Source organism: Barbus barbus, assembly GCF_936440315.1.
Source record: "Barbus barbus genome assembly, chromosome: 2".
In the NCBI taxonomy this organism is placed as follows: domain Eukaryota; kingdom Metazoa; phylum Chordata; class Actinopteri; order Cypriniformes; family Cyprinidae; genus Barbus; species Barbus barbus.
Genome location: NC_136730.1, coordinates 41183868 through 41204654, shown reverse-complemented (window position 1 = coordinate 41204654; position 20787 = coordinate 41183868). Strand labels below are relative to the sequence as shown.

General features: G+C 39.0%; 1 protein-coding gene across 1 annotated transcript in view; it reads left to right on the top strand.

Annotated features, from left to right (window-relative positions):
* Positions 1-20787, top strand: part of pmfbp1 (polyamine modulated factor 1 binding protein 1) — a gene marked incomplete at both ends in the record, with an annotated part of 130849 nt that overhangs the window by 92924 nt on the left and 17138 nt on the right. Inside the window, 9 exon segments of the mRNA XM_079435810.1 lie at positions 5118-5348; positions 6479-6709; positions 10705-10827; positions 12066-12162; positions 12218-12369; positions 12444-12608; positions 12610-12691; positions 14279-14468; positions 20115-20247. Of these exon segments, the coding sequence (XP_079291936.1) occupies positions 5118-5348; positions 6479-6709; positions 10705-10827; positions 12066-12162; positions 12218-12369; positions 12444-12608; positions 12610-12691; positions 14279-14468; positions 20115-20247 (1404 nt within the window).

The following is a 20787-nucleotide window of genomic DNA, read 5'->3' as shown; positions in this document are numbered from 1 at the left end:
ATATTAATATATTAACTCAGATTATAAAAATGAACACAAAAATGCATTGCTATTGTAAATGATGTGTATATCATGTACTGTAAAAAATGAATATTTGATGATAATTACAATAATAATCTTATTTACACTTAAAGTCCTTCATGTTCAAAGCCGTGATCTTCAAACATTTCAAATCTGTGTGCTTTTAGTTTACTGCTGAAAAGCTGTAATTTTCTGTCCACAAAAATGTTGGATATTATGCAAATGTGTAAATAAAGTCAACTTAATGCATGTTACAAATGCATGTTAAACTCGCAACACAAGCAGACATGGAGTTCACTGCATTTACTGTAAACCGAGCCTCTCTGAGACTGATTGTATCATGCAGCCACATTTATTTATTTAAATTTTACATTCAGTATTGTTCATTATTAACTTTTCATCAACAAAATCTCGTTTGGAAAACCCTGACCTAGACAATACCCAGAAAACACCTAGCATGTGCTCAGAAACACCTCAGCAAATACATATCCACCACCTACAAAAGCTTAAGTCCAGTTCACACCAAGAACTAAAACTCTAAATATAACCAATAGCTATATTAGCATCTACGCCAATGTACAGTAACATCGTGCACACTGAATTTATGTCGTGCTTTAAATATTCAAGGTTTTTAAAGTCAGGTGGATTCTGATTGGCTGTTAATGTTTTTATCATCCATCAGCTGGAAAAATAATCTTTATGATAGTGATGCTAATGATATTGTTTCTCTGTATCTCTGTTCTCATAGAATTACAACGCTCATTAGAAAAAATGTTCTAGTCATGGTTATTGTCTTTGGTGTGAACAGGCTTTTAGTGTTATCTTGGCTAGTTTTGCACATCAGGCAGCACTGATTTTATTTACAAAATGGGAAAATGTATTTTCTTTCACGGTGGCATTAGATTATTGTAGTAGATGATTGTTATAGCAGACGCTGGCTGCTTGTAGAACACTTCCAGCCCTCTAGAAGATCCAGTGCTTCTCAATCTCCTGCTGTCTGCTTCATCTGATAAACACTTGATGCTGATCTGTAGAATTTCTAATCATGAAGCTCAGCTCTTTTAATTTTGATCGATGACTCCGTTTATCCTTTACATAACACATTCCTGTCTCTGTTCTAGCCCTCCACCTCCCGATCGCCCCCACCTCTCTCCGCACCCCTCCACCTGGTATGAAAATGATATTAGAAACTAAATGAGATTTGAAATTGTGTGTTTGACAAGTGACTTGATGACAGGGTTTTATTGCAGGGCTTGATCCATGGAAATTTTATGCTAATAACACTGCTGGCCAGCCGATCTAATCAGCGGAATTAATCAGCGGTGGAAAAGAGCGAGAGAGCTCCATAAAAAGTGTGTCTACCCTCCTCTCTCTCTGTCTGTCTGAGTCTCATCTGAAATAGCCACAGGCTGTTGTCTGTGTGATGAGTTTGCGACTGAAATAGGGACTTTAATTAGACTGAGCTTAGCACTGATTCATGCTGTAACGCCACCACGCGACACATTGCTGTCAAATCCTTCCAAGGACTCATAAAGGTGTGCGGAGTAATTTTTTGTTTATGTTGCTTTGTCCCATCTTGGACGTATACTGACACCTAGAGATGTGGATGCAGTATCATGTGAAAGTTTTCAGCCACTGTTGATTTATTCTGTGAATGCCAGCGCAAACCTTCTTTTGGCGTTAAAATAGTACTGCCGGGTTTTACTAAAGACGCGCAGTGACAAATTAGCGCTGAAAAGGCGTGGACACAGTTATGTTTGCGCCTTACCTTATTGAATATGCATTTGTAGGAGTTTCCCTTTCAGGCACAAACTTTATGGGAGGAGAGTATTAAAATGAATAACGCAACGCGTTTTACTAATGTTTGCACTCATCAAATTACTGGTAATTGCGCCATTATTTAACGCCCAAAAAAAGAATGTCTTAAACTATTTTGCGCTTGAAATGGCTGAAATGTGTTACTAGGAGGAGGCACCGCAGAGATGAGAGAGTACGTGGTAGAAGGGAGAGGACTTTTTTCCACACGTAATTTATTTGGAATGCAAGATCACGAAAATATCATTTGCCAAGCCATGTTATTTTAGGCATATTTTGGCCTCCGGTTCTTTTCAACGCACTGTGGCTTCTTTATTCTTTATTGGCGACTACACTAATTTGCGCTGCGATATGTAAATGAGATGTTGCGTCTGTGTTCTTTAATTTGCGCCGTTGTTAGTAAATCACCGACAGAAACTTCCCCTACCATCGGCGCTATTTTGGAATTGTGCTCTCGCGCTAATTTGCCCTGTTTAGTAAAACTGGCCCTTAATATATAAGAAGAGCAATAAGAAGAATAGTATTATACTTTTTTTCTAATTCATTGCCAGGCTGACTAAATGAAAACCTTATAGAAGTTCCATTGTCTCATGATTAACTTTATATTTGGAATTATGTTCAAACTGATCCCAAAGTGTTTTATTAGCTAGCTAATAATAATGGTAAATAAGAACCACCTTTTAACTGTACTGTTGTGTGCTATTTTGAATCCTGTTTATACATCTATATACATATCTTTGCCTCGTTTAAAAAGTCTGCATCAATGTGCCTTTTTTGTGCCACAACTGCAGTGTAAATAAATTTAGTTGGCCAATCAGACAGTCTCAAATGTCCACTTTTCTTGTGGTTGTCAAGCCTTGCCTTGCCTTTACCACCTTTTACTAGTTTACATCAACTTAAGGAACATTCATATTCCCTCCTTCCCTCTGCTTGCTTGCTTCATTTATCCCATTCATCTGTCAGCGGTTTTCCCATGTGCATGTCCGTGTTGCTCCTCCCGGCTCGATTCCAAGGAAACAGAAGCGTAGGTGAATCACTAATGGAGTCATTATCAGCTTCCACTCTCTTAAAACAACACAATTAGCGGTGTAGTCTTAATGATGCTTGCAAGGGAAGTTAGGTGCACTGAGGAGACTCCATCCAGGGCCTTCACCAAGCCCAATAAATCACGCAAGTTAACTCACAGAACTAATATACCGCATGTGTGCGGAGTAGTCTGTGTGATTTATTATTTTCACCCTGCAAGACATCTGTTACAGTGCTCCTTATTTTTGTAATGCATCATCAGCCAGGGGAAAAAATAATATTATCCAATCTGGGATCGTCTCTCTCTGGAGTCTAATAATCTAATGTAGAGCTACTATCAGTGAGGCACCACAGACACGCTTCAGGGAGCAAACAGGCTTTGCTGATTTCTGTCTGAGAATCTCTAGCATTCATTATATATGCCAGCCTGTGACTGCAGATGTGAGTCTGTAAATGTAGAGTAATAATCGGATGCTTCTGACTCTAAATTCTAACTAAATGAGCTGTACTTAAAGTGTACCAATTAAGAGTGCCGTTGTACTGAATATCAGCACAGCTATGCAGGCACGGCTCCAAAATCAAATCACTGAGGGTGCTTCTTAAATTAGGATGAGGATGCTCTAACTTATATATATATATATATATATATAGGCCCTATATTAGTGGCATCCATTGCATAATCACTAAAAAGCTGTCACTCATCTTCACGATTGCAAGAGCATGTTATTTTCAATAAAATTCCCTACGCTGCACAACGAATCTCTTATTTACATCGCGTCAACAAAATACCTCAACATAAACTTGATTTGAGTGGTGAGTGGATTCAAGAAATCAACATGTCTGTGATAGCTACATTGCTCAACGCTGCAAAAACATGTTGAAATAGAAACCAATCTCCAAAGCACAAACCATAACGCGGATGGTTTACCATCTTCAATAAACTGCTATTAATAGGCTACAGCTTTAACTGAGGGTGCTTTTGATTTCGTTTGTAGAACCGGGCCTGCGACTATGATACGAGCACTTCTGTGAACTAGAAATTAGAAGTAACTTACCAAAAAAACCTGGCAAGTTTGTATATTTGTTTTTTGCTAATAAAAATAGAAAGTTCCAAAAGACGCCAAAATATCAAGCATCAAATTTGCTGCAGCTTTTCTCAAAAAAAAAAAAATTGTTTGTTTAATTTGCTGTGAAAACCCACCACTAATAATGATGTACTTATCAGTATACATATCCAAAAGAAGCCAAAGCGTAAAGCTTTGCATGTCCCCGTCCCACCCCAAGATTTCACAGAACTTATTTGTGATTATGTGGCCACAAATTACAGAATTTGATAGCATTAATAGTTAATAGTTAGTTAATAGTGGGAATTATTCCCCAAACTAAAGTGTCATTGTATCAGATTATAATAGTTTTTCATTGAAATGTTGAATTATAATTTGTTAAGTTTAAGTAATGTTGTTCTTTCTTTCTTTCTTTCTTTATTTCTTTCTTTCTTTCTTTCTTTCTTTCTTTTGTCTATAGTTTTTATTATTTATAGATTTTAATTTTAATTTAGAATTTTATTTTACTGTTTTCAGTTAAATTATATATATATATAAATGATATAAAGTTTAGTAATTTTGTCTTTTTTTGTTATTTCTATTTATGCATTTATATTAATGTCTGTATAGCTTTTATTCTAATAGATTTTAATTTAAATTTTGATTTATATTTTCATTTAAATTATAGTCAAAGGTGTAGTAGTTTTGTTGTGTTTTGGTTATTTCTATGTATTTCCTTTTTTAATATGCCTATATATTTTTTATTATTTTTATTTCAGTGTTATTTAACTACAAAAACCCTGGGCTGTCCAGTTGATTTGAATATTTCAGCACACTTGTGGTGTCCAAAAAATCCAATTTTCACGCTATCAAGCAAACTAGGTGTTGAAACACATTCTGTTTATCACTCAGTTTTGTTGTTTGTTGTGTGTCAGTGTGAAGTCCAGAAGGAGAAACTGTGTGATCTGCGTGAGGAGGTGCAGGAACAGAAGGAGAGCCGGGTGAAGGAGGTGCAGGCCCTTAAGGAAGAGCTGCAGAGCACACAAAGCCGTCTGCAGACGCACAGAGATAACCAGCAGAGTCTGTGCCGAGAGCTGGAGATGGCCCACAGACAGCAGAGAGACACGGAGGACGAGGTGAGACAGCTCAGCAGACTCCACTTTCACTATATCACAACTTCTGCTTCTAAATATAAGTATTTGTGTGTATCAGGCCTCCTGCAGGGCGGCAGCTCTCCACAGTCAGGATGCAGAGTTGATTGAGCTGAAGGCAGGTCTACTGGAGGCTGAGAAACTGGCCACAGACGCAGAGGCCCGACTGCAGCCTCTTAGTGAATCCCTTGAGATCTGCAAACACAAGTACCAGGCCTGCCTTAGCAAGATTGCACAACTGGAGAACACACTGCATGGCCGCGAGGAGGACCTGAAAGAGGCCCACAGTCAGGTCGGTACTTACATTAGTATTAGTTACCTTTAAAAATTAAACCTGCATTGCAGCTGTAGGGACACAAAATATACTGGTTTTGACTATATTTCTTATAATATTAATCCTTATTCTTTCCCGTTTCCAACAGAATATCGTTTGGTTTGTACTGTGCAATAAAATATTGACCATCTTTTTAATAATCAGCCATAACACGAAAATAATATCACAATAAAGTGCTGTGTAGTTGTACTTCTCCTGTAAACCAATACCTTCCAGTGCACCAGAAATTAGAAATGCATTTTTCTTTAGAAATTCATATTTTTATCCAGCAATAAATTGATGAAAAGTGACATTAGAGACATTTGTATGATTAAAGAAGGCTTCAAGTAAATGCTGTACTCATGAACTTTCTATTCATCTTTTTGAAATTGTGGTTGAATCTGTGTGACCTCTGCATAACTTGAGGATGTGCCAATCTCCTTTCTGATATAATTGAGAAAATATCATTCTCAGAAAAGAAGGAAGCAAACTCATTGCATTTGCTGTCGGAGAGCATTTCACTGGGAATCTGACTTGGGAGGTTTCTCAGTCTCTCCACAGTAGCAAAAAGAGTCTTGTTTAAGTTACTGTTTATAAGGTTTGAGAAGAAAGTCTGTCTAGCTGTGGCTAGGTCCACATTGAAAGCATGAAGGCTGTCTTTATAGATGCTGTAGTGCATTTCGAGTTTTGTCTTCCACCACATCCGTATCAGTTTCCACAAAATATTAAGCAGCACAACTGTTTTCACCATTGATGATATTACGAAATATTTTTGAGCATCAAATCAGCATCAGCGCTGAAGACTGGAGTAATGATGCTGAGAATTCAACTTTTCTTCACAGGAATAAAGTACATTTAAAAATGTATTCAAATACAAAATAATTACTTTAAATTGTAATCATATTTAAAAATATAAAACAATTTGACTGTTTTTACAGTTCAGCAAATACCAAACAGACTCAGTCATGCATTTAGTTTATAAAAACAGATCCCTAATGACTCTAATTTTTGAGCTAAACTGAAACTATAAACCTGTATATTACATTACTGAGAGCAGACATCAGTGGTGGTGTTGAAATGCTTTTGGCCTTTTGTTTGTGTCTCTTCAGGTGGCACAGAGGGAAGAGCAGGTCCTCCGGCTGAGGGCTCAGGTTGTAGCTCTGCAGGGGGATCTGCAGGTACACTGCGCCCAGCTGGAGAGTGGAGACGATGCCCTCGCTGCTCTGAGCCAGCAGCTCCGAGACACACTGGGAGAGCTGGAGCACAGCCGTAAACACAGCCAAGAGTGTGAGCTGCTCATCGGCACTCTCAGAGACACTGCTGCTGCCCTTCGCCAACAGGTAACCCGACCAGAAACACCACTAACTAACCCACAGCTTCAGTAGGTGGGTTCCTTCATGGTGACCCAAGTGGAATCAAACATCTTCGTCGTTCCTGTCTAACAAATGTTGTCCAAATCCTACTTCTACTCCTAACCATTAATAATCACTAAACTCAAAGGGAATTAGAGGAATCTGATTGGTTGATTGGTCAATGATGAACAAAATCTCTTATTTATTATCAATATCCTCAAACAACAAGATCAATATAATCATCAATATTTAAACAAAGAAGCAATAATAATAATAAATAGTAATATTAAGTGTATATATTGAATATGTTGTTTTATATATATAGTCGTGCTGTCAAATGATTAATAAATGTTTTTGTTTGCATAATATATGTATGTGTGCTGTGTATATTTATTATGTATATATAAATACACACACATGCATGTATATATTTCAGAAAAATATGTTATGTTTAATCATTAAATATATTTATTTATAATATAAATTATATGAGTATAAATATAGACATCTAAATGTATGTAAATATTTTCAAAAATATATACTGTATGTGTGTGTATTTATATATACATAATAAATATACACAGAACGCACACTTATATTATGCAAACAAACTTTTTTGTATGCGATTAATCATTTGACAGCACTAGTATATATATATATATATATATATATATATAAAACCTTTTTTAAGAAACTAAGATATTTTATCTTATATAAACTTTTAATATTAAAAAGCTATAACACATGTTATACTATATTTCTTGATAGTTTCATACTGATAATTTATTTATTTATTTATTTATGCTTTTCTGGAGATATCACCCTGATGTTTTGATTTGTGTCTCCCCCCAAAGATATCAAAATCAATTTTAATTAAAAAAAAATCTAAATATGCTCCTCAAAGAAGCTGTATCATTGCATATATGAATTGCATTTTTCATGTTTTAGAAAAAAAACAAGTTACTAGATCCATCAAAACAATGAGCATCATATCATTGACCCAGGAATATTACTCTAGAGATATTGATTCAGAAAAGTTGTCCTGCTTCTGAGAAACCACTGTATATTTTAAACTGAGTATGAGAAAGGCTGCAGATCCGAACATAATGCAACAGATTAACATGCTCATCTCTTCCCTAGAGTTGATTTCTGTTGGGTTCAGATTGCATATCAAGCCAATTGAAACCTAGTTACCACACATATAGGTGGAAAGTGGCTTGTTAGTGCAGCCTGAGGTGTGAACACAATGGGGAAGCGAATCTACGCCATTCTCCGGGTGCAAAAGCCAATCTGAGCTTCAGATACATTTGAGTGTACATTTACCGGATTGTATCGATCCAGGTCAAAACCTTCACGCTTCTCTCTATGTGAGGAGAGAGCGTTTCCAGGTGTTTCATTTCCCACAGTGTCAGCTAGAGAGCTGCGATAGGCTCTTTTGAGGAATTCTGGGAGTTGAAGTTGCTATTGATTTGTAGTTGTTGGGTAACGTTTGCATGTGTGGCCCTTTCAGACACAGCGACTGGTGTTTAAATGGACCTGAAGTTGTTTTGATTCGCGTGTACATTCACCGGGAGGGCGGCTGGGAGGTGTAAAGTGGAAAAGCCTGCTGGGTCTGTGGTGTCTGCTTGAAATAATGGGCATTGCTCTCAGCGGTACAGGGACAGGCCTTGTCTACAGCCCAGCGGTGCGGTCACCTCTGTCAGATACTGTGCACACTAGGTGTGAGGACCTTCCTGTGCCTTTTTCTCCTCCAGCACCTCCGGCTTCTCCTCTCAGATGCCTGTGATGCCCAGCGTCCCATTAGCAATCCCTAAACATCGCACTCATACACGCTATATTGATCCAACTGTTTTCAGTCAGGACCTCAGAACACACACATCCTTTAGCCGTTCACCCATGTCTCCTTCCTAAACGTGTAAGCTCCCCCTAATTGCTCCCGCTCACTCAGAACCTGCTGGGCTGTCGGCATTGCAGCACGTAACCTTCAACAGAGTGAGAAGGAAAGTTTCCTTCATCTGTGATTGTGATGTAAAACAATCACGTCAGTCAGTCGCCTCACTGTCTTCATTCTCACTGGAAGCTGTCAGCTGTAATATACTTGTAGACAGACTGCTGTATAGGACTCTCTGAGATGATCCTCAGCTGGACCAGGGGCTTTCTAACTATTTGGATATAGCTGAAACTTGAAAATGTTGTCATTTACTCACCCTCATGTCAAATCAAACCTATATGAATTTTAATCTTCTGTGCAACACAAGTGTTGAATGCGTAGGTTGCTCTTTCCATAAAATTATAAACTGGGACTGATGCTTTCCAGATTCAAGAAAAGTGCAAATGCGTCATAAAAGTATCCTAAAAGATGTTTATATGACTTCTGAGTTGTGTGAGATTTGAGTCATTATTTACTGCCAATCTTCCGCTCTAGTGGACTGTTATCTGCTCATTGAGTCATCTGAGGAACCGGATCAGTCTAATTTCTAAACAAATAATTTTTGTTCTTCTCATTCTTCTCTCATGCTACTTATTTCTTTTGAAGAACACAAGAGAATATATTTTGAAGGATATTGGTAACTGAACCAAATTTACTGAATTTACCATTGATTTCTATTGTATGGACAAAAAAAACCCCCCAGAAAAACACAGTGACATTTCTCAAAATATCCTCTTTTATGTTCCACAGAAGAAAGAAAATCATACAGGTTTAATGGTAACAGTATTTTCATTTGTAGAAGAACTTTTGCTTTAAGCACTCCATTGGATTTTGTCTTGTTTAGTTTATTCTTCATGTCATTTTCATTCATTCTTTCATATGCCCTTTTATTATTTTAGTCACCTTAAAATTAAGATCCTAATTTATTTTAATCAGATATTTATATTTCATGTATTTTTTGTTTGTATTGAGCACTATAAATGCCAGTATGATCTGTACTATAACCTTCCTTGCTTTTCCTAGCTTGTTGTTTTATGTGTTTCTCAGAATAACAGCAGCAGACAGTGTTACATAATGAAATATTATCTTCATTAAATCCGAGCCCATTTGGAACTGTTTTATATTCAGTCTTCAGTTCTGACAGCGCTGTGCTGGACTGATTTATCTTTCTCAGAAGCAAGAACTTAACTGTCATTAGGACCAACTGTTATCAGACCTTAACGGCTGAAGAGATGAAAATATAGACAAGATCGAAACAGAGCTGCGGTTTTATATGCTATTTTATAGTTCAGAATAATGACTACTCACTCTTTCTCTCTAGATTACAACTTGCTTCCCTATTTTATAACTATTTTTAAGAGATTTCCAGGTACATAAGAGAAATTGGAGAAGTTCGTGACACATAATAAACTGCATCATCCTGGTTTATGAAGATTAATTGTGACCCTGGACCACAAAACCAGTCATAAGGGACAATTTTTCGAAATTGAGATTCAAAAATTGAGATGCAAAAAAATCTAAATATTGAGAAAATCGCCTTTTAAAGTTGTCCAAATGTAGTTCTTAGCAATGCATATTACTAATCAAAAATTAAGTTTTGATATATTTACAGTAGGAAATTTACAAAATATCTTCATGGAACATGATCTTTACTTAATATCCTAATGATTTTTGGCATAAAAGAATGATCAATAATTTTGACCCATACAATGTATTTTTTGGCTATTGCTACAAATATACCCCAGCGACTTAAGACTGGTTTTGTGCTCCAGGGTCACAATTAGATGAAAGATCATTTGTCACCTAATTCAGTAGTCTTAACTAAAAAGCAGGTAAGTCGGCACTACTGGGCTTTGAGGTTATTCAAGATATATTTTTTTGTATGTGTTCCCTATGAACAAAACCAATGTCCATTGTGTTTCTAGTGCCCATGTAATAACAGGAAGACAATTTTCATATTTATTGCCCCCAAGTTTGATTGTGTAAACGGCCAGTTGCTGTCATATGAATTTCCAACATCACTGTAAATCTAAAAACCTTGTGTCTTTTCTAGGCTGAAGAGCAAGAAGAGATGGTAGTGAAGACACAGGCTGATTTCTCCATCTACCGGGCCACTCATGTTCACTCTGACTCAGACTACGAATTCCAGCTGTCCCGCATTCAGGAACTGGAGCACGTGAGTGAAGGGCTATCAGTTTTTGTTGTTGTAGTTGAGAAAAACACTATGTGCTACTCTCACATCTGCATGGATCCATCACCGTAATCTCTGCCTGTTACAAAAATGGGCTTTAAATGGACCCACCTGCTCCCTGTGTCGTACGTTACTGTATACATTGACACCGTGCAACTCGGGGACTATTTATCAGTCATGAGTGGAGGCTTTGATTGAATCCGGAGAGGCTTCGCGCAAGTTCATGGGCACCTTTGTGACTAATTGTTTGTTATGTCAGCGTGGCAGCAAGCCATCCAGCTTTAATGGAGTGTAGTGGAGCGATCCATCAGGCTGTCGGGAAGCTCGCACGTCAGCCAAAGTGTCAGTGTTTTGTTGTGCTCTACGCAAACGGCGGTGTGATTTAGTGCCCTCCTCGCGCCACTGCCCACCCGCTCCCCCTTCTCAGATTGATTGCCCTTCTGTCCCGCTGACAGTGCCCGCCATCTTCTGGCAACCTTTTAGCAAGGTTTTATAGATGATTCGAGCACCTCGTTTGGCTATTTATACATCTGTAAGTGGCCATGAAATATAGATTTGTCTTGACACGTGTTGGCTTTGGAGCGGCGAGTCCCAGCTCCTCGTGACACCTCGTTATTTTAATGGTGCCAAACGAAGGGCCCCCAACCTTGCCCGTGTTTGCTGATTATGCCTCTACTATATTAGTTTCACAATCAGATCTCGCTAAAACCTGTCCCGTTTGCATGCAGCAGACAGAAACGTGGCGTCGAGAGCCGTGACATGCCGGTTCACCTGTCAGAGCCGTGACATGTGAACGCAACCGAGTTCCCAGGGTAATTAAGAGTTGGCACGCACACATAGAGCATCCCAGAGACTTAATTGAATGGTTAGCGCGTCAAAAGCACAGGCTGGTAGATTGGAGGCGACACCTGTCAGGGACAAACCGGGTATTTGCCTTGCGACGAAACCTCAGCAGGCATATATGTACATGCCGCTGTGGGGATGCTAAATGAAGGCCAGACGGGAGAGGAACGGAGTCGGAGAGGCGAGCGGAAGCAGCGGGCGTAGCGATAGCCTTAGGGATAGAGACAACTCGGGGAAGAGGGGGAATTCTTATCCGCCTTAGGTCGGCCCCTCCAGCGCCCCGGGCATCAACACGACTCCCCCAAGGCACAGTCACAGAAGTTTGACAGCTGTGTGACGACTTTGCATGTTAGTGGAGGTGTGTGTGTGTTTGTCCTTAGGCGCTGTTCCAGTCGCTGGAGCGCTGTGGTCAGAGCGCCCAGGAGATGCGGGTCTGCCAGCTGGAGTTGGCACAGCACCGAGATTCCAGTGTGGCAGGTGAGTGAACTCGCAGCTCACTTTCTCACTCGATTCTCACACTGATTCCAATCAGCCGTGTGTTTTGTAGAGGTGCAGCGGCTGCAGGAACAGGTGAGGAAGCTCCAGGCGGATGAGGGCCGGAGACAAGCACAAATTGATTCTCTGGAACAGAAAGTAGCCAATCTTGAAGGAGAGCTACAGGCAGCTCAAAGGCAGTGTGATCAGGTAAACAAGTACACACAACTTACGGATCATATACGTTTTGCCTGTGGCGGATTCTCTCAGTCGCCCTCTCTTAGGCTATCCGGAAGAGAGACGCCCTACTGAGACAGTCCGAGGCTGATCTTCTGCAGGCGCGGGAGAAGATCCGGAGCAAGGCGGCGGAGGCAGAGAGGCAGGCCGTCTCTGCTCGAGGGCTGGAGGCTGATCTGCAGAGAGCCAAGAAAGAGAAAAGGCAGAGGGAGAAAAGAGTGCGCCTCACTCAAAACACAGATGCTTCAGCTCAGAGAACAACTGAAGGAGGCTCATGCCACCTGCAGAGACACGGGTAACACAGAGCAGAACACCTGTATAACTTGGTGGATTGGATTGGTGGATTGCCATGATATGACTAATTGTACATTTCCTGGAGAAATGACAAAAAAGCATAGAGTATAAAAAAAGAGTATACTTTAAGCTCTTAGAAGATTTGGTGAAACTGCAAATACATTTGGACACCTAAGCCAAACTTGGTGCTGGATAGATTACTTACAAATTATAGTCAGTTTTTGACAGCAAATTACATGACAAAAAAGTGTAGTTATTAACATAATCAAGTACATTATACAATTTAGGTCAAATAAATTATATCCAATTTTTTGTTAACAATGACATGATGTGCATTAAACATTTAGTCAAGGTTTCCCAAACAGGGCTTCTTGAAGGTACTGCAGGGGGTTCAAGTTGATGAAAATCTAGTAATTAAATAAATCATAAAAATTTTATTTAGAAATTAATCATTATTCTGAACTATAAAATAGCATATAAAAGTAAGTAAAAACAAATAAATATAAAATGCACACAAAACAGGATTAAATATTTTTATTTCATATTTATATTAAATATTTTATGTTTACCTGCATATTACAGTATGTGGCCATTAACCAACATTAGACAGATCCATTAACCATCAAATGTAGAAGCCTTTCTGAACATATATAATTGAAAAGCTTTTTTAGAAAAGAAAACTTAAAATATAAACAAAGAAACATTGATAATCAATGAATTAAGAATAATTTACTGCCATTGTGTAAATAATATATAATCATGGTATCGATAGAAATGTAACTGTAGTTTGATCATGAGTATTTTAAAATGTATTACACACTAAACTATACCTGTGCTTACTCTGATAGGACACGTTCATTAAAAACCATCTTGGGGCTAGCTGATTAAAAGTCATGATACTTTTTGGTTCAGAGAAAGCTTGTTTCTTCGGTTTACCCTCAAATATGGTAACCGTAAATTCAGATGTGCTTGCTAGACCCACGAGAACAAACCATGGAAATTCATGCTGGTCTAATTTGTTCATTTCAGCAAGGCAGTGATTTTCTCTTGATTTCGCAAAAGGAAAGCAATTGCATTTAAATCTGTGTGATAGAGCGTGTGGGTTTGTCAGAATATGTGTGTGCACCTGCTTGTGTTCTTCAGCAGTCTGAGTCTCCCGTCTGAAATGAAACAGCCCATCAATTCAGAGCCTCAAGCCATCAGATACATGTGCATCTTCACACACACAACACTATGGGAATGATGCTCATTACAAACAATATGCTCAACATAGATGAAGACGGGCAGATGCGGCCAGGGTGTTATATGTATGCATGTATGCGTATATATATATATATATATATATATATATATATATATGCAGTATATATATATATATCTGTGTGTGTGTGTGTGTGTGTGTGTGTGTGTGTGTGTGTGTGTGTGTGTGTGTGTGTGTATATATATATATACAAACACACACACCTTCACCAGTAATTTGATCGGTAGTGCATATATTGTTAACCATATCCAAAACTTTGCCACTTTTGAAGTGAAATATCAGATATTATGTTTTGTGTGTGTGTGTGTGTGTGTGTGTGTGTTTCAGCCCAGGAGCTGATGAGGCAGCAGGAGAAAGAGCAGCTGTTGGAAAGAGGTCAGCGTCTGGCTCAGGAGCAGCTCTCAGAGCGTGTGGCAGAGGTGGTGCGGGCAGAGAAAGCCCAGAGGAGATTCCAGGCAGAGCTCAAGAGAATAACAGAGTGTCTGGAAAGCACCCAACTGGAGCTCCAGGACTCACGGTAAACCCAAAACCAGGGGGTCAGCATGGTCCAGTTAGATTCCACAACTACACAATTACTGTATATGGGAAAAAATGGATGGCCATTCAAAAGTAACCATTGTTCTGACAAAACTGTTTGCAGTTTATTATGCCCCCTTTTACAAGATTGGCCTTGGGTGTCCCCAGAATGTATCTTTGAAGTTTCAGCCCAAAATACCCAACAGATCATTTATTATAACAGCTGGAAAATGTCATTTTTGTCTAAGAAAAGAGCGGATTTGGAATGTATCGCTTTAAATGCAAATGAGCTGCATATTCCCGCCCCGTCTCCAGAAGAGGGTGTCATGTATACGTCTCTCTGCATTGTATATCTAACTTACAGCAATAAACAGCTGGTAGAAGCAAAATAACTGAGAGTGAGAGAACCGGTGTTTAGCCGTACATATGGGAAGCCAAATGCACTGAAAGTGGGATGAAACAGCGTGATGTTGCAGAAATCAATGGACCGAGCCACGCGACCACGCTGCCAAACGAATCTCGCGCTACGAACGGCGCAAACTGATCTCACAAGCGTGGCACTGATAAAAATACTTAATGTACGCACACAAATACGCTTAAATGTTAAGCACTATAAAGACATGACATTCACAAAGGAGTCTGGAGTGATGCACGTATTTAGGTAGATTTTGAGGGGCATTAACTTGAAAAATGAAAGTAATCCACAGCATCCTCAGCAGCTCAGATGTTGGGAGAAAATAAAGACTCTTATGTTCAGGCTTACATCCAAACACAGAGCACCGGGATTGCTTGCGAAACATTGTTGACGTTACAGCTGCTCAAGCACGGAGAAAATGGAGGACAGCTTACAACCGCTGAGGGCGGAAACTATAGCAATGCAGGGCTGTCGATCAACCCCCGTGGCCCAGCCCTACGCAAAGTGACGTCACACTGCGTGAGAATCAAAACAGCAGCCCTAGAGAGACTGACTTGGATTAAAGGGGATTTAAAAATGAGGAGTGGGTAGTTTTTATCATTGTAGGGTGGTTGTGTTCACACACTGCCAACACACATTTATGTCCAAACACCATGTAAAAGTGGATTTTGCATAAAAGGTGCCCTTTAAACACCTTTGAGCAAAAATGGCAGCGTGCATGTTGCTTTCTCAGCATTGACTGTTTTCCAGTGTGCTTGAATGATCGTATTTACCAGATGAGTGCACGTGAACGCCACCACAATGGCAGTATTACCAGTGGGAAAGTCTGGATTTTTTTTGAGCCCTGACTTTCTGAGTTTGGGGCAGGTCTATTGTATGCCTATTTCAGGTTAAATACAACTTAAGCTCTATAGATGGCAGCTGTCGATTACTGCAGAAAATAATTTAGTCATTTAAAAAGGTAGGTAATAATTTAAAACTACATTTCCCGTGATGACAGCAGCATGATAATAGAGTGCACCAGTTGGGTTCCAACAGTAAAAAATATTCTATTCATTTTGTAAGGTCCACATATTTGGCCCAAAGAAGGTATCCAATGGTGGCTGAAGGTTTCCTGCATGTTTGGTCTTTTCAATGCGCAAAGTTCTTTAATTTAATTTAAACTCTAATCTGACTCCATTTTATTATGACCTCGAATTTAGGTTGAAATGCAAATTGGTTGTTTGTCTGTTTCTAATTAGTATTCTTCTGATATTTGATTATTCTAGTTAACTCTTTACTTTATATTTACTCGTTCATTCGGATGCTCATGTCTCTAACAAGGATACAACGTAATCTACTAGAGTCAATAATTACAGAGTAAAACAGAATAAGATCAAATGTAACAATTTATTATCAGTCAGGTAAATACTGTATATATTATGCCAATGACATAGCCAATTCAGAGATATCAAATCATATCAATACAAAACATCAAATTCTCAAAGATAAATCTACGAGTAAAAGATGCATACCTGACTTTATAGAAATACATAGTGTGAAGTATAGAGACACACCAGACTACGGGCTTCTGGCTACAGAATCGCCCCGATCCTTTCCTTAAGTACTTCAGACCAAGACAAACACCCCCCGAGATGGAGACAGGAGCTAACAATTGGAATTTGCATTAATCGAGTTAACACCTTTTGGGACAAAAGGTAATTTTGCATGAAAACCACTGGGAACCGACCCGCCCTCTACAGTGTGCAAAATATCACTGAACTCTTAGGATCTGTATTACCTTTTAGTTTACTTCTTATAAGAATGAGACCATTGTACCAGTCGCCCTGAGACAATTCAAATGATACCAAACATGACTGTAAATATCACTTGCATTAATGTAGAATATTACATTCTGCTATTGACCATTCTGAGTGAGTTGAGTGAGGGGAAGGAAGGGGATAAAAAGGAACCGATGCATATGTGAGAGAGGCGTTTTCCCACATTTTCTCTCAGTGGGATGTGGAGACAGCTGTCAGTATGTTAATACACTGTGTGTTGTCCATCTCAGAAGTTCAAAGTGTCTGAGGTTCTGTAATCCTTACTATTTTCTCCATAGAGGAATTGATTTTTAACACTAACTTAGAAAGCTTTACAGACAGACCTACTGTGAGCTACTGTGTTGTTAATCATCGGTGCATATTATTTCAAATTATTTTTTGAATAGTCAGGTTTAACAGTAGGATTGCTGGTGAGAAACTACATTACTCATAGTTTTGTAAAGACATTTCAGTTTAACTTCATTAAAAATTAACTACAACTTTTGCCCCAATAAACTCCTAATTTGGCGTTTTAAAAAAGTTTTGAAAGGGATAGTTCACCAAAAAATTAAAATTTTGTTCATAGTATTTTTTTCATAGTATATTAGTCAATGACCACCAGCAACTGTTTGGTTACCAACATTCTTCAAAATATCTTCTTTTGTGCTCAACAGAAGAAAGAAGAAAGAGGTTTAGTAAATTATATATATATATATTTATTTTTTTTATTTGGGGGGGGGTGAACTATCCCTTTAAATGCTTCTTTGCTTTAAATTAAAGTTTGTAATGTTGTGATTCACCTTGTAGCTGTGTAGTTTGATAATATCTTATTTTTAAGCCCCTAGCGGTAAAAAAATGAATGGGAAAAATACTTTTTGGAGCTAAGGGACAGGCACTGTTGAACTCTATGGAAGTCATGATAAAGGATGTCAGCATCAATTACACAACTAATACACATTTGCTCTCCATTTTGTGCTGCAGTTGCTAAAAAAGCATCTTTGGTTTGTTGATAGATAAAAGAGAAAGGAAGAAAGAAAACTAAAATTTACCCTAAATGTCCATGAGCCTATTTATATTTGCCCACTTCATGCAATTTCTTTGAATAAATAGCTATTTGATCGCGTAAAGGTGTAAATGCCCTTCAAAATGCATTCAGTTGCATTGCCCTTCAAAATGCATTTCAAACTTGCAAAATTCAAGATGCCCAGTTTGCAATACGATACAATGGCACAAACCATCCTAGATGCAACTGGACAAGTATGAATGTTTTGGTTGTCGAAGCCACATAGGTGAATTCTACTCTTCCCAAAACTGAAAAAAGTCCTATATCTAAATTTTACTCATTCCAAAATGGTAAAAAAAAAATAAGGTGTGAAAGTGTTATACCAGCTTCTGGTAACCAGATATGAGCTTCTTTCTTCAGAAAGCACATGCAAATGAAACTCAACAGTCAGCATCACATCTTAAAGTTAAACACACAGTCATGTTCATTAAAAGTGGTGAATGCTAAATTCTCTCACCGGTGCTAATGATGTTCTCTCAACTTTTGTGGCCTTTGATTTTGAAATGATCTAAAATGCAGCACATATCTTTTACTTTCGTGAGCACTGTACTTGCAGTACAGCATCAGCTAGGGAGAGAGAATGGGACTGGAACTCAAACCAAGTTCCCAAATGAGCCAACAGCTCTTACATTACGTGTCCTGAGCATGTGCACAGTCCACTGCGCCAGTGTCTCTGACACTAACCGAGTTTTATTAAGAAAAACTGCTGTTCTCAAGACAGCTCAGTGTGTTGCCTTCATGACCCTTGGCGTGCTGCTTTTACCTCTTGCTCTCCCCTCCTATGAGAAGGTGTGCTGCTCAATGGAGGAATCACCGTGGGTCTGGATCCATGTGTGAAACAGATGTTTAACTGGCTGGAAGAGGACGAAATAACACATCTTAACTAGCACCTTGCCAAAGGTCTCTTGTTCAGTCAGCCATCCGCTGGTGCTCAGCACAACTTCCCATCTGCCAATACGCATTACAGAGGATTTAGTAATTAAGTGGTAAGTTGAGGACTAAATTGGGTGTTTGTGGGCCACAGATCTACCCCAAGGTCCCTGCAGCCATGTAGATAGGGGATTCTAATTGCTAAGGATATTGATCATTCCCGGCGAGGGTGTGCTGGGGGATTTCTCGAGCGATCGATTAGCTGTTACCGTGGCCGTTTCGCCAATAGCAGAGAAAGAGGTTAGAGAGACACGTGGGGCTTTCGTGGGATCTCCCCACGCTCTTCACCTCCTGAAAAAGTGACACATCACCTAGTCTACCTCCTGCTTCGGTGCCCAGACACCCTCTCTTGTCCTTGACTTGTTTGGGTTTCATCTGAAGGCCGAGAAGGTTTGGGTTGGTCAATAACTCTCACTTCTGCTGCGTTAAGCTTTTCTCTTGCCTTTCCAGTTTTTTTGTGAGTGATTTGAGACGCTGTGGTGGGTCTGATTTGTTGTAGTTGGGTGTGATTTGTTGATCCGTGCTGAAACGGTGCATGAGCTCATCACCGCCCTGCTCTCGTAATTAATTTCGGCCACGCTCATTAAATATTCACGCTTGCCTTCTCTAATTAAATCTAACCTCTCTCTCATGCTCACCGTTCCTGCATGTTATCATGCCTCAATTAAGATGCGTTCTGGTCTGTCTGACTGACTAGTTGAGTTGGAGAGAGATGTTCTGGAAGTGTCCCATTCTCTCATGCCCGATACACAATTTGCTCTGTAAGCACTCCATGCTGTGCTATAAAAAAATAAAGACCAGCTTAAACCAGATTTGGCCTTAGACGCTCCAGAGTCCATTCACTGTCGATCTAATGTGTATGGCACATAAGAATGGTTGGCATACTTTAATTATTATGGAAATAACATACTTTAAAATGATATACTTAAAGGAATACCCCCCCCCCCCCCCCCCCCCCCAAATAAAATAAATAAATAAACATAAACATTTCTGTCTCAGGCCATCCAAGATGTAGATGAGTTTATTTCTCCATCAAAAGAGATTTGGAGAAAGTTAGCATTACATCACTTGCTCAAAAGTGTATCCTCTGCAATGAATGGGTGCCATTAGAATGAAAGTCCAAAACAGCTGATAAAAACATCACAATAATCCACATGACTCCAGTCAATCAGTGAATGTCTTGTGAAGTGAAAAGCTGCATGTTTGTAGCAAACAAATCCATCAGTAAGGCATTTTAACTTGGAACCGTTGCCTCGTTAATAATGCTTCCTCCATTTTGACGGCACCCATTCACTGCAGAGGATCCATTGTTGAGCAAGTGATGTAATGCTAAATTTCTCTTTTGATGGAGAAATAAACTCATCTACATCTTGGATTTTTCAACAGATTTTTATTTTTAGATGGAGTTTGATAAAATAAGGCTCATGTTGTCCTCTTCAGGAGGATGCTGGAGCGTGTGAAGACAGAGGCCAGCAGCGGCAGACAGGAAGCCCTGAGACTCCAGCAAGAGAAACAGCAGATCCAGGAAGAGCTGTACATCAGCAGAGAGACCATCGCAGCCCTGCAGATTAAGGTAAGAGCCACTTCACACTCATCCTGCACGGATTCAGAACTTTAAACGGCAGCATTATTAAACAAAAGTGCTTCACAAAGCCCTCTGTAAGGTCATGATCCACTGTATTGATCTGTATGGATTACTGTGTGCCTGAGGAACCACGCATGCTTGCATGCATTCTCGTGTGTGTCTGTGGTTTTGTGGAAAGAGCATGAGCTCCACATGTTTGTGTAAACCTGATGCTTATGATATCCAGCATGATTTGAGAATAATCCATCTTGTGGAGGAAAAAACATCTGACTGTACAGTGTTCTTATGGACAATGTCATGCATTTGCTAATTTGAGTATTGACCTAGAAATAGTACTGAATATTTAATATTTATTTTACATAATAAAATGAGTTTGTTTTAAATCCTTTAAAATTCTAAAACTCAAATTAGACTTTGAATCCATTATGCACAATTATGTTTAATGGTATGAACTTGGTAAAAAATATTTGGTTTTAAAGAAAAAATCTACATCAAATCAATTTGTTTTCAACTGAATATAATTTAGCA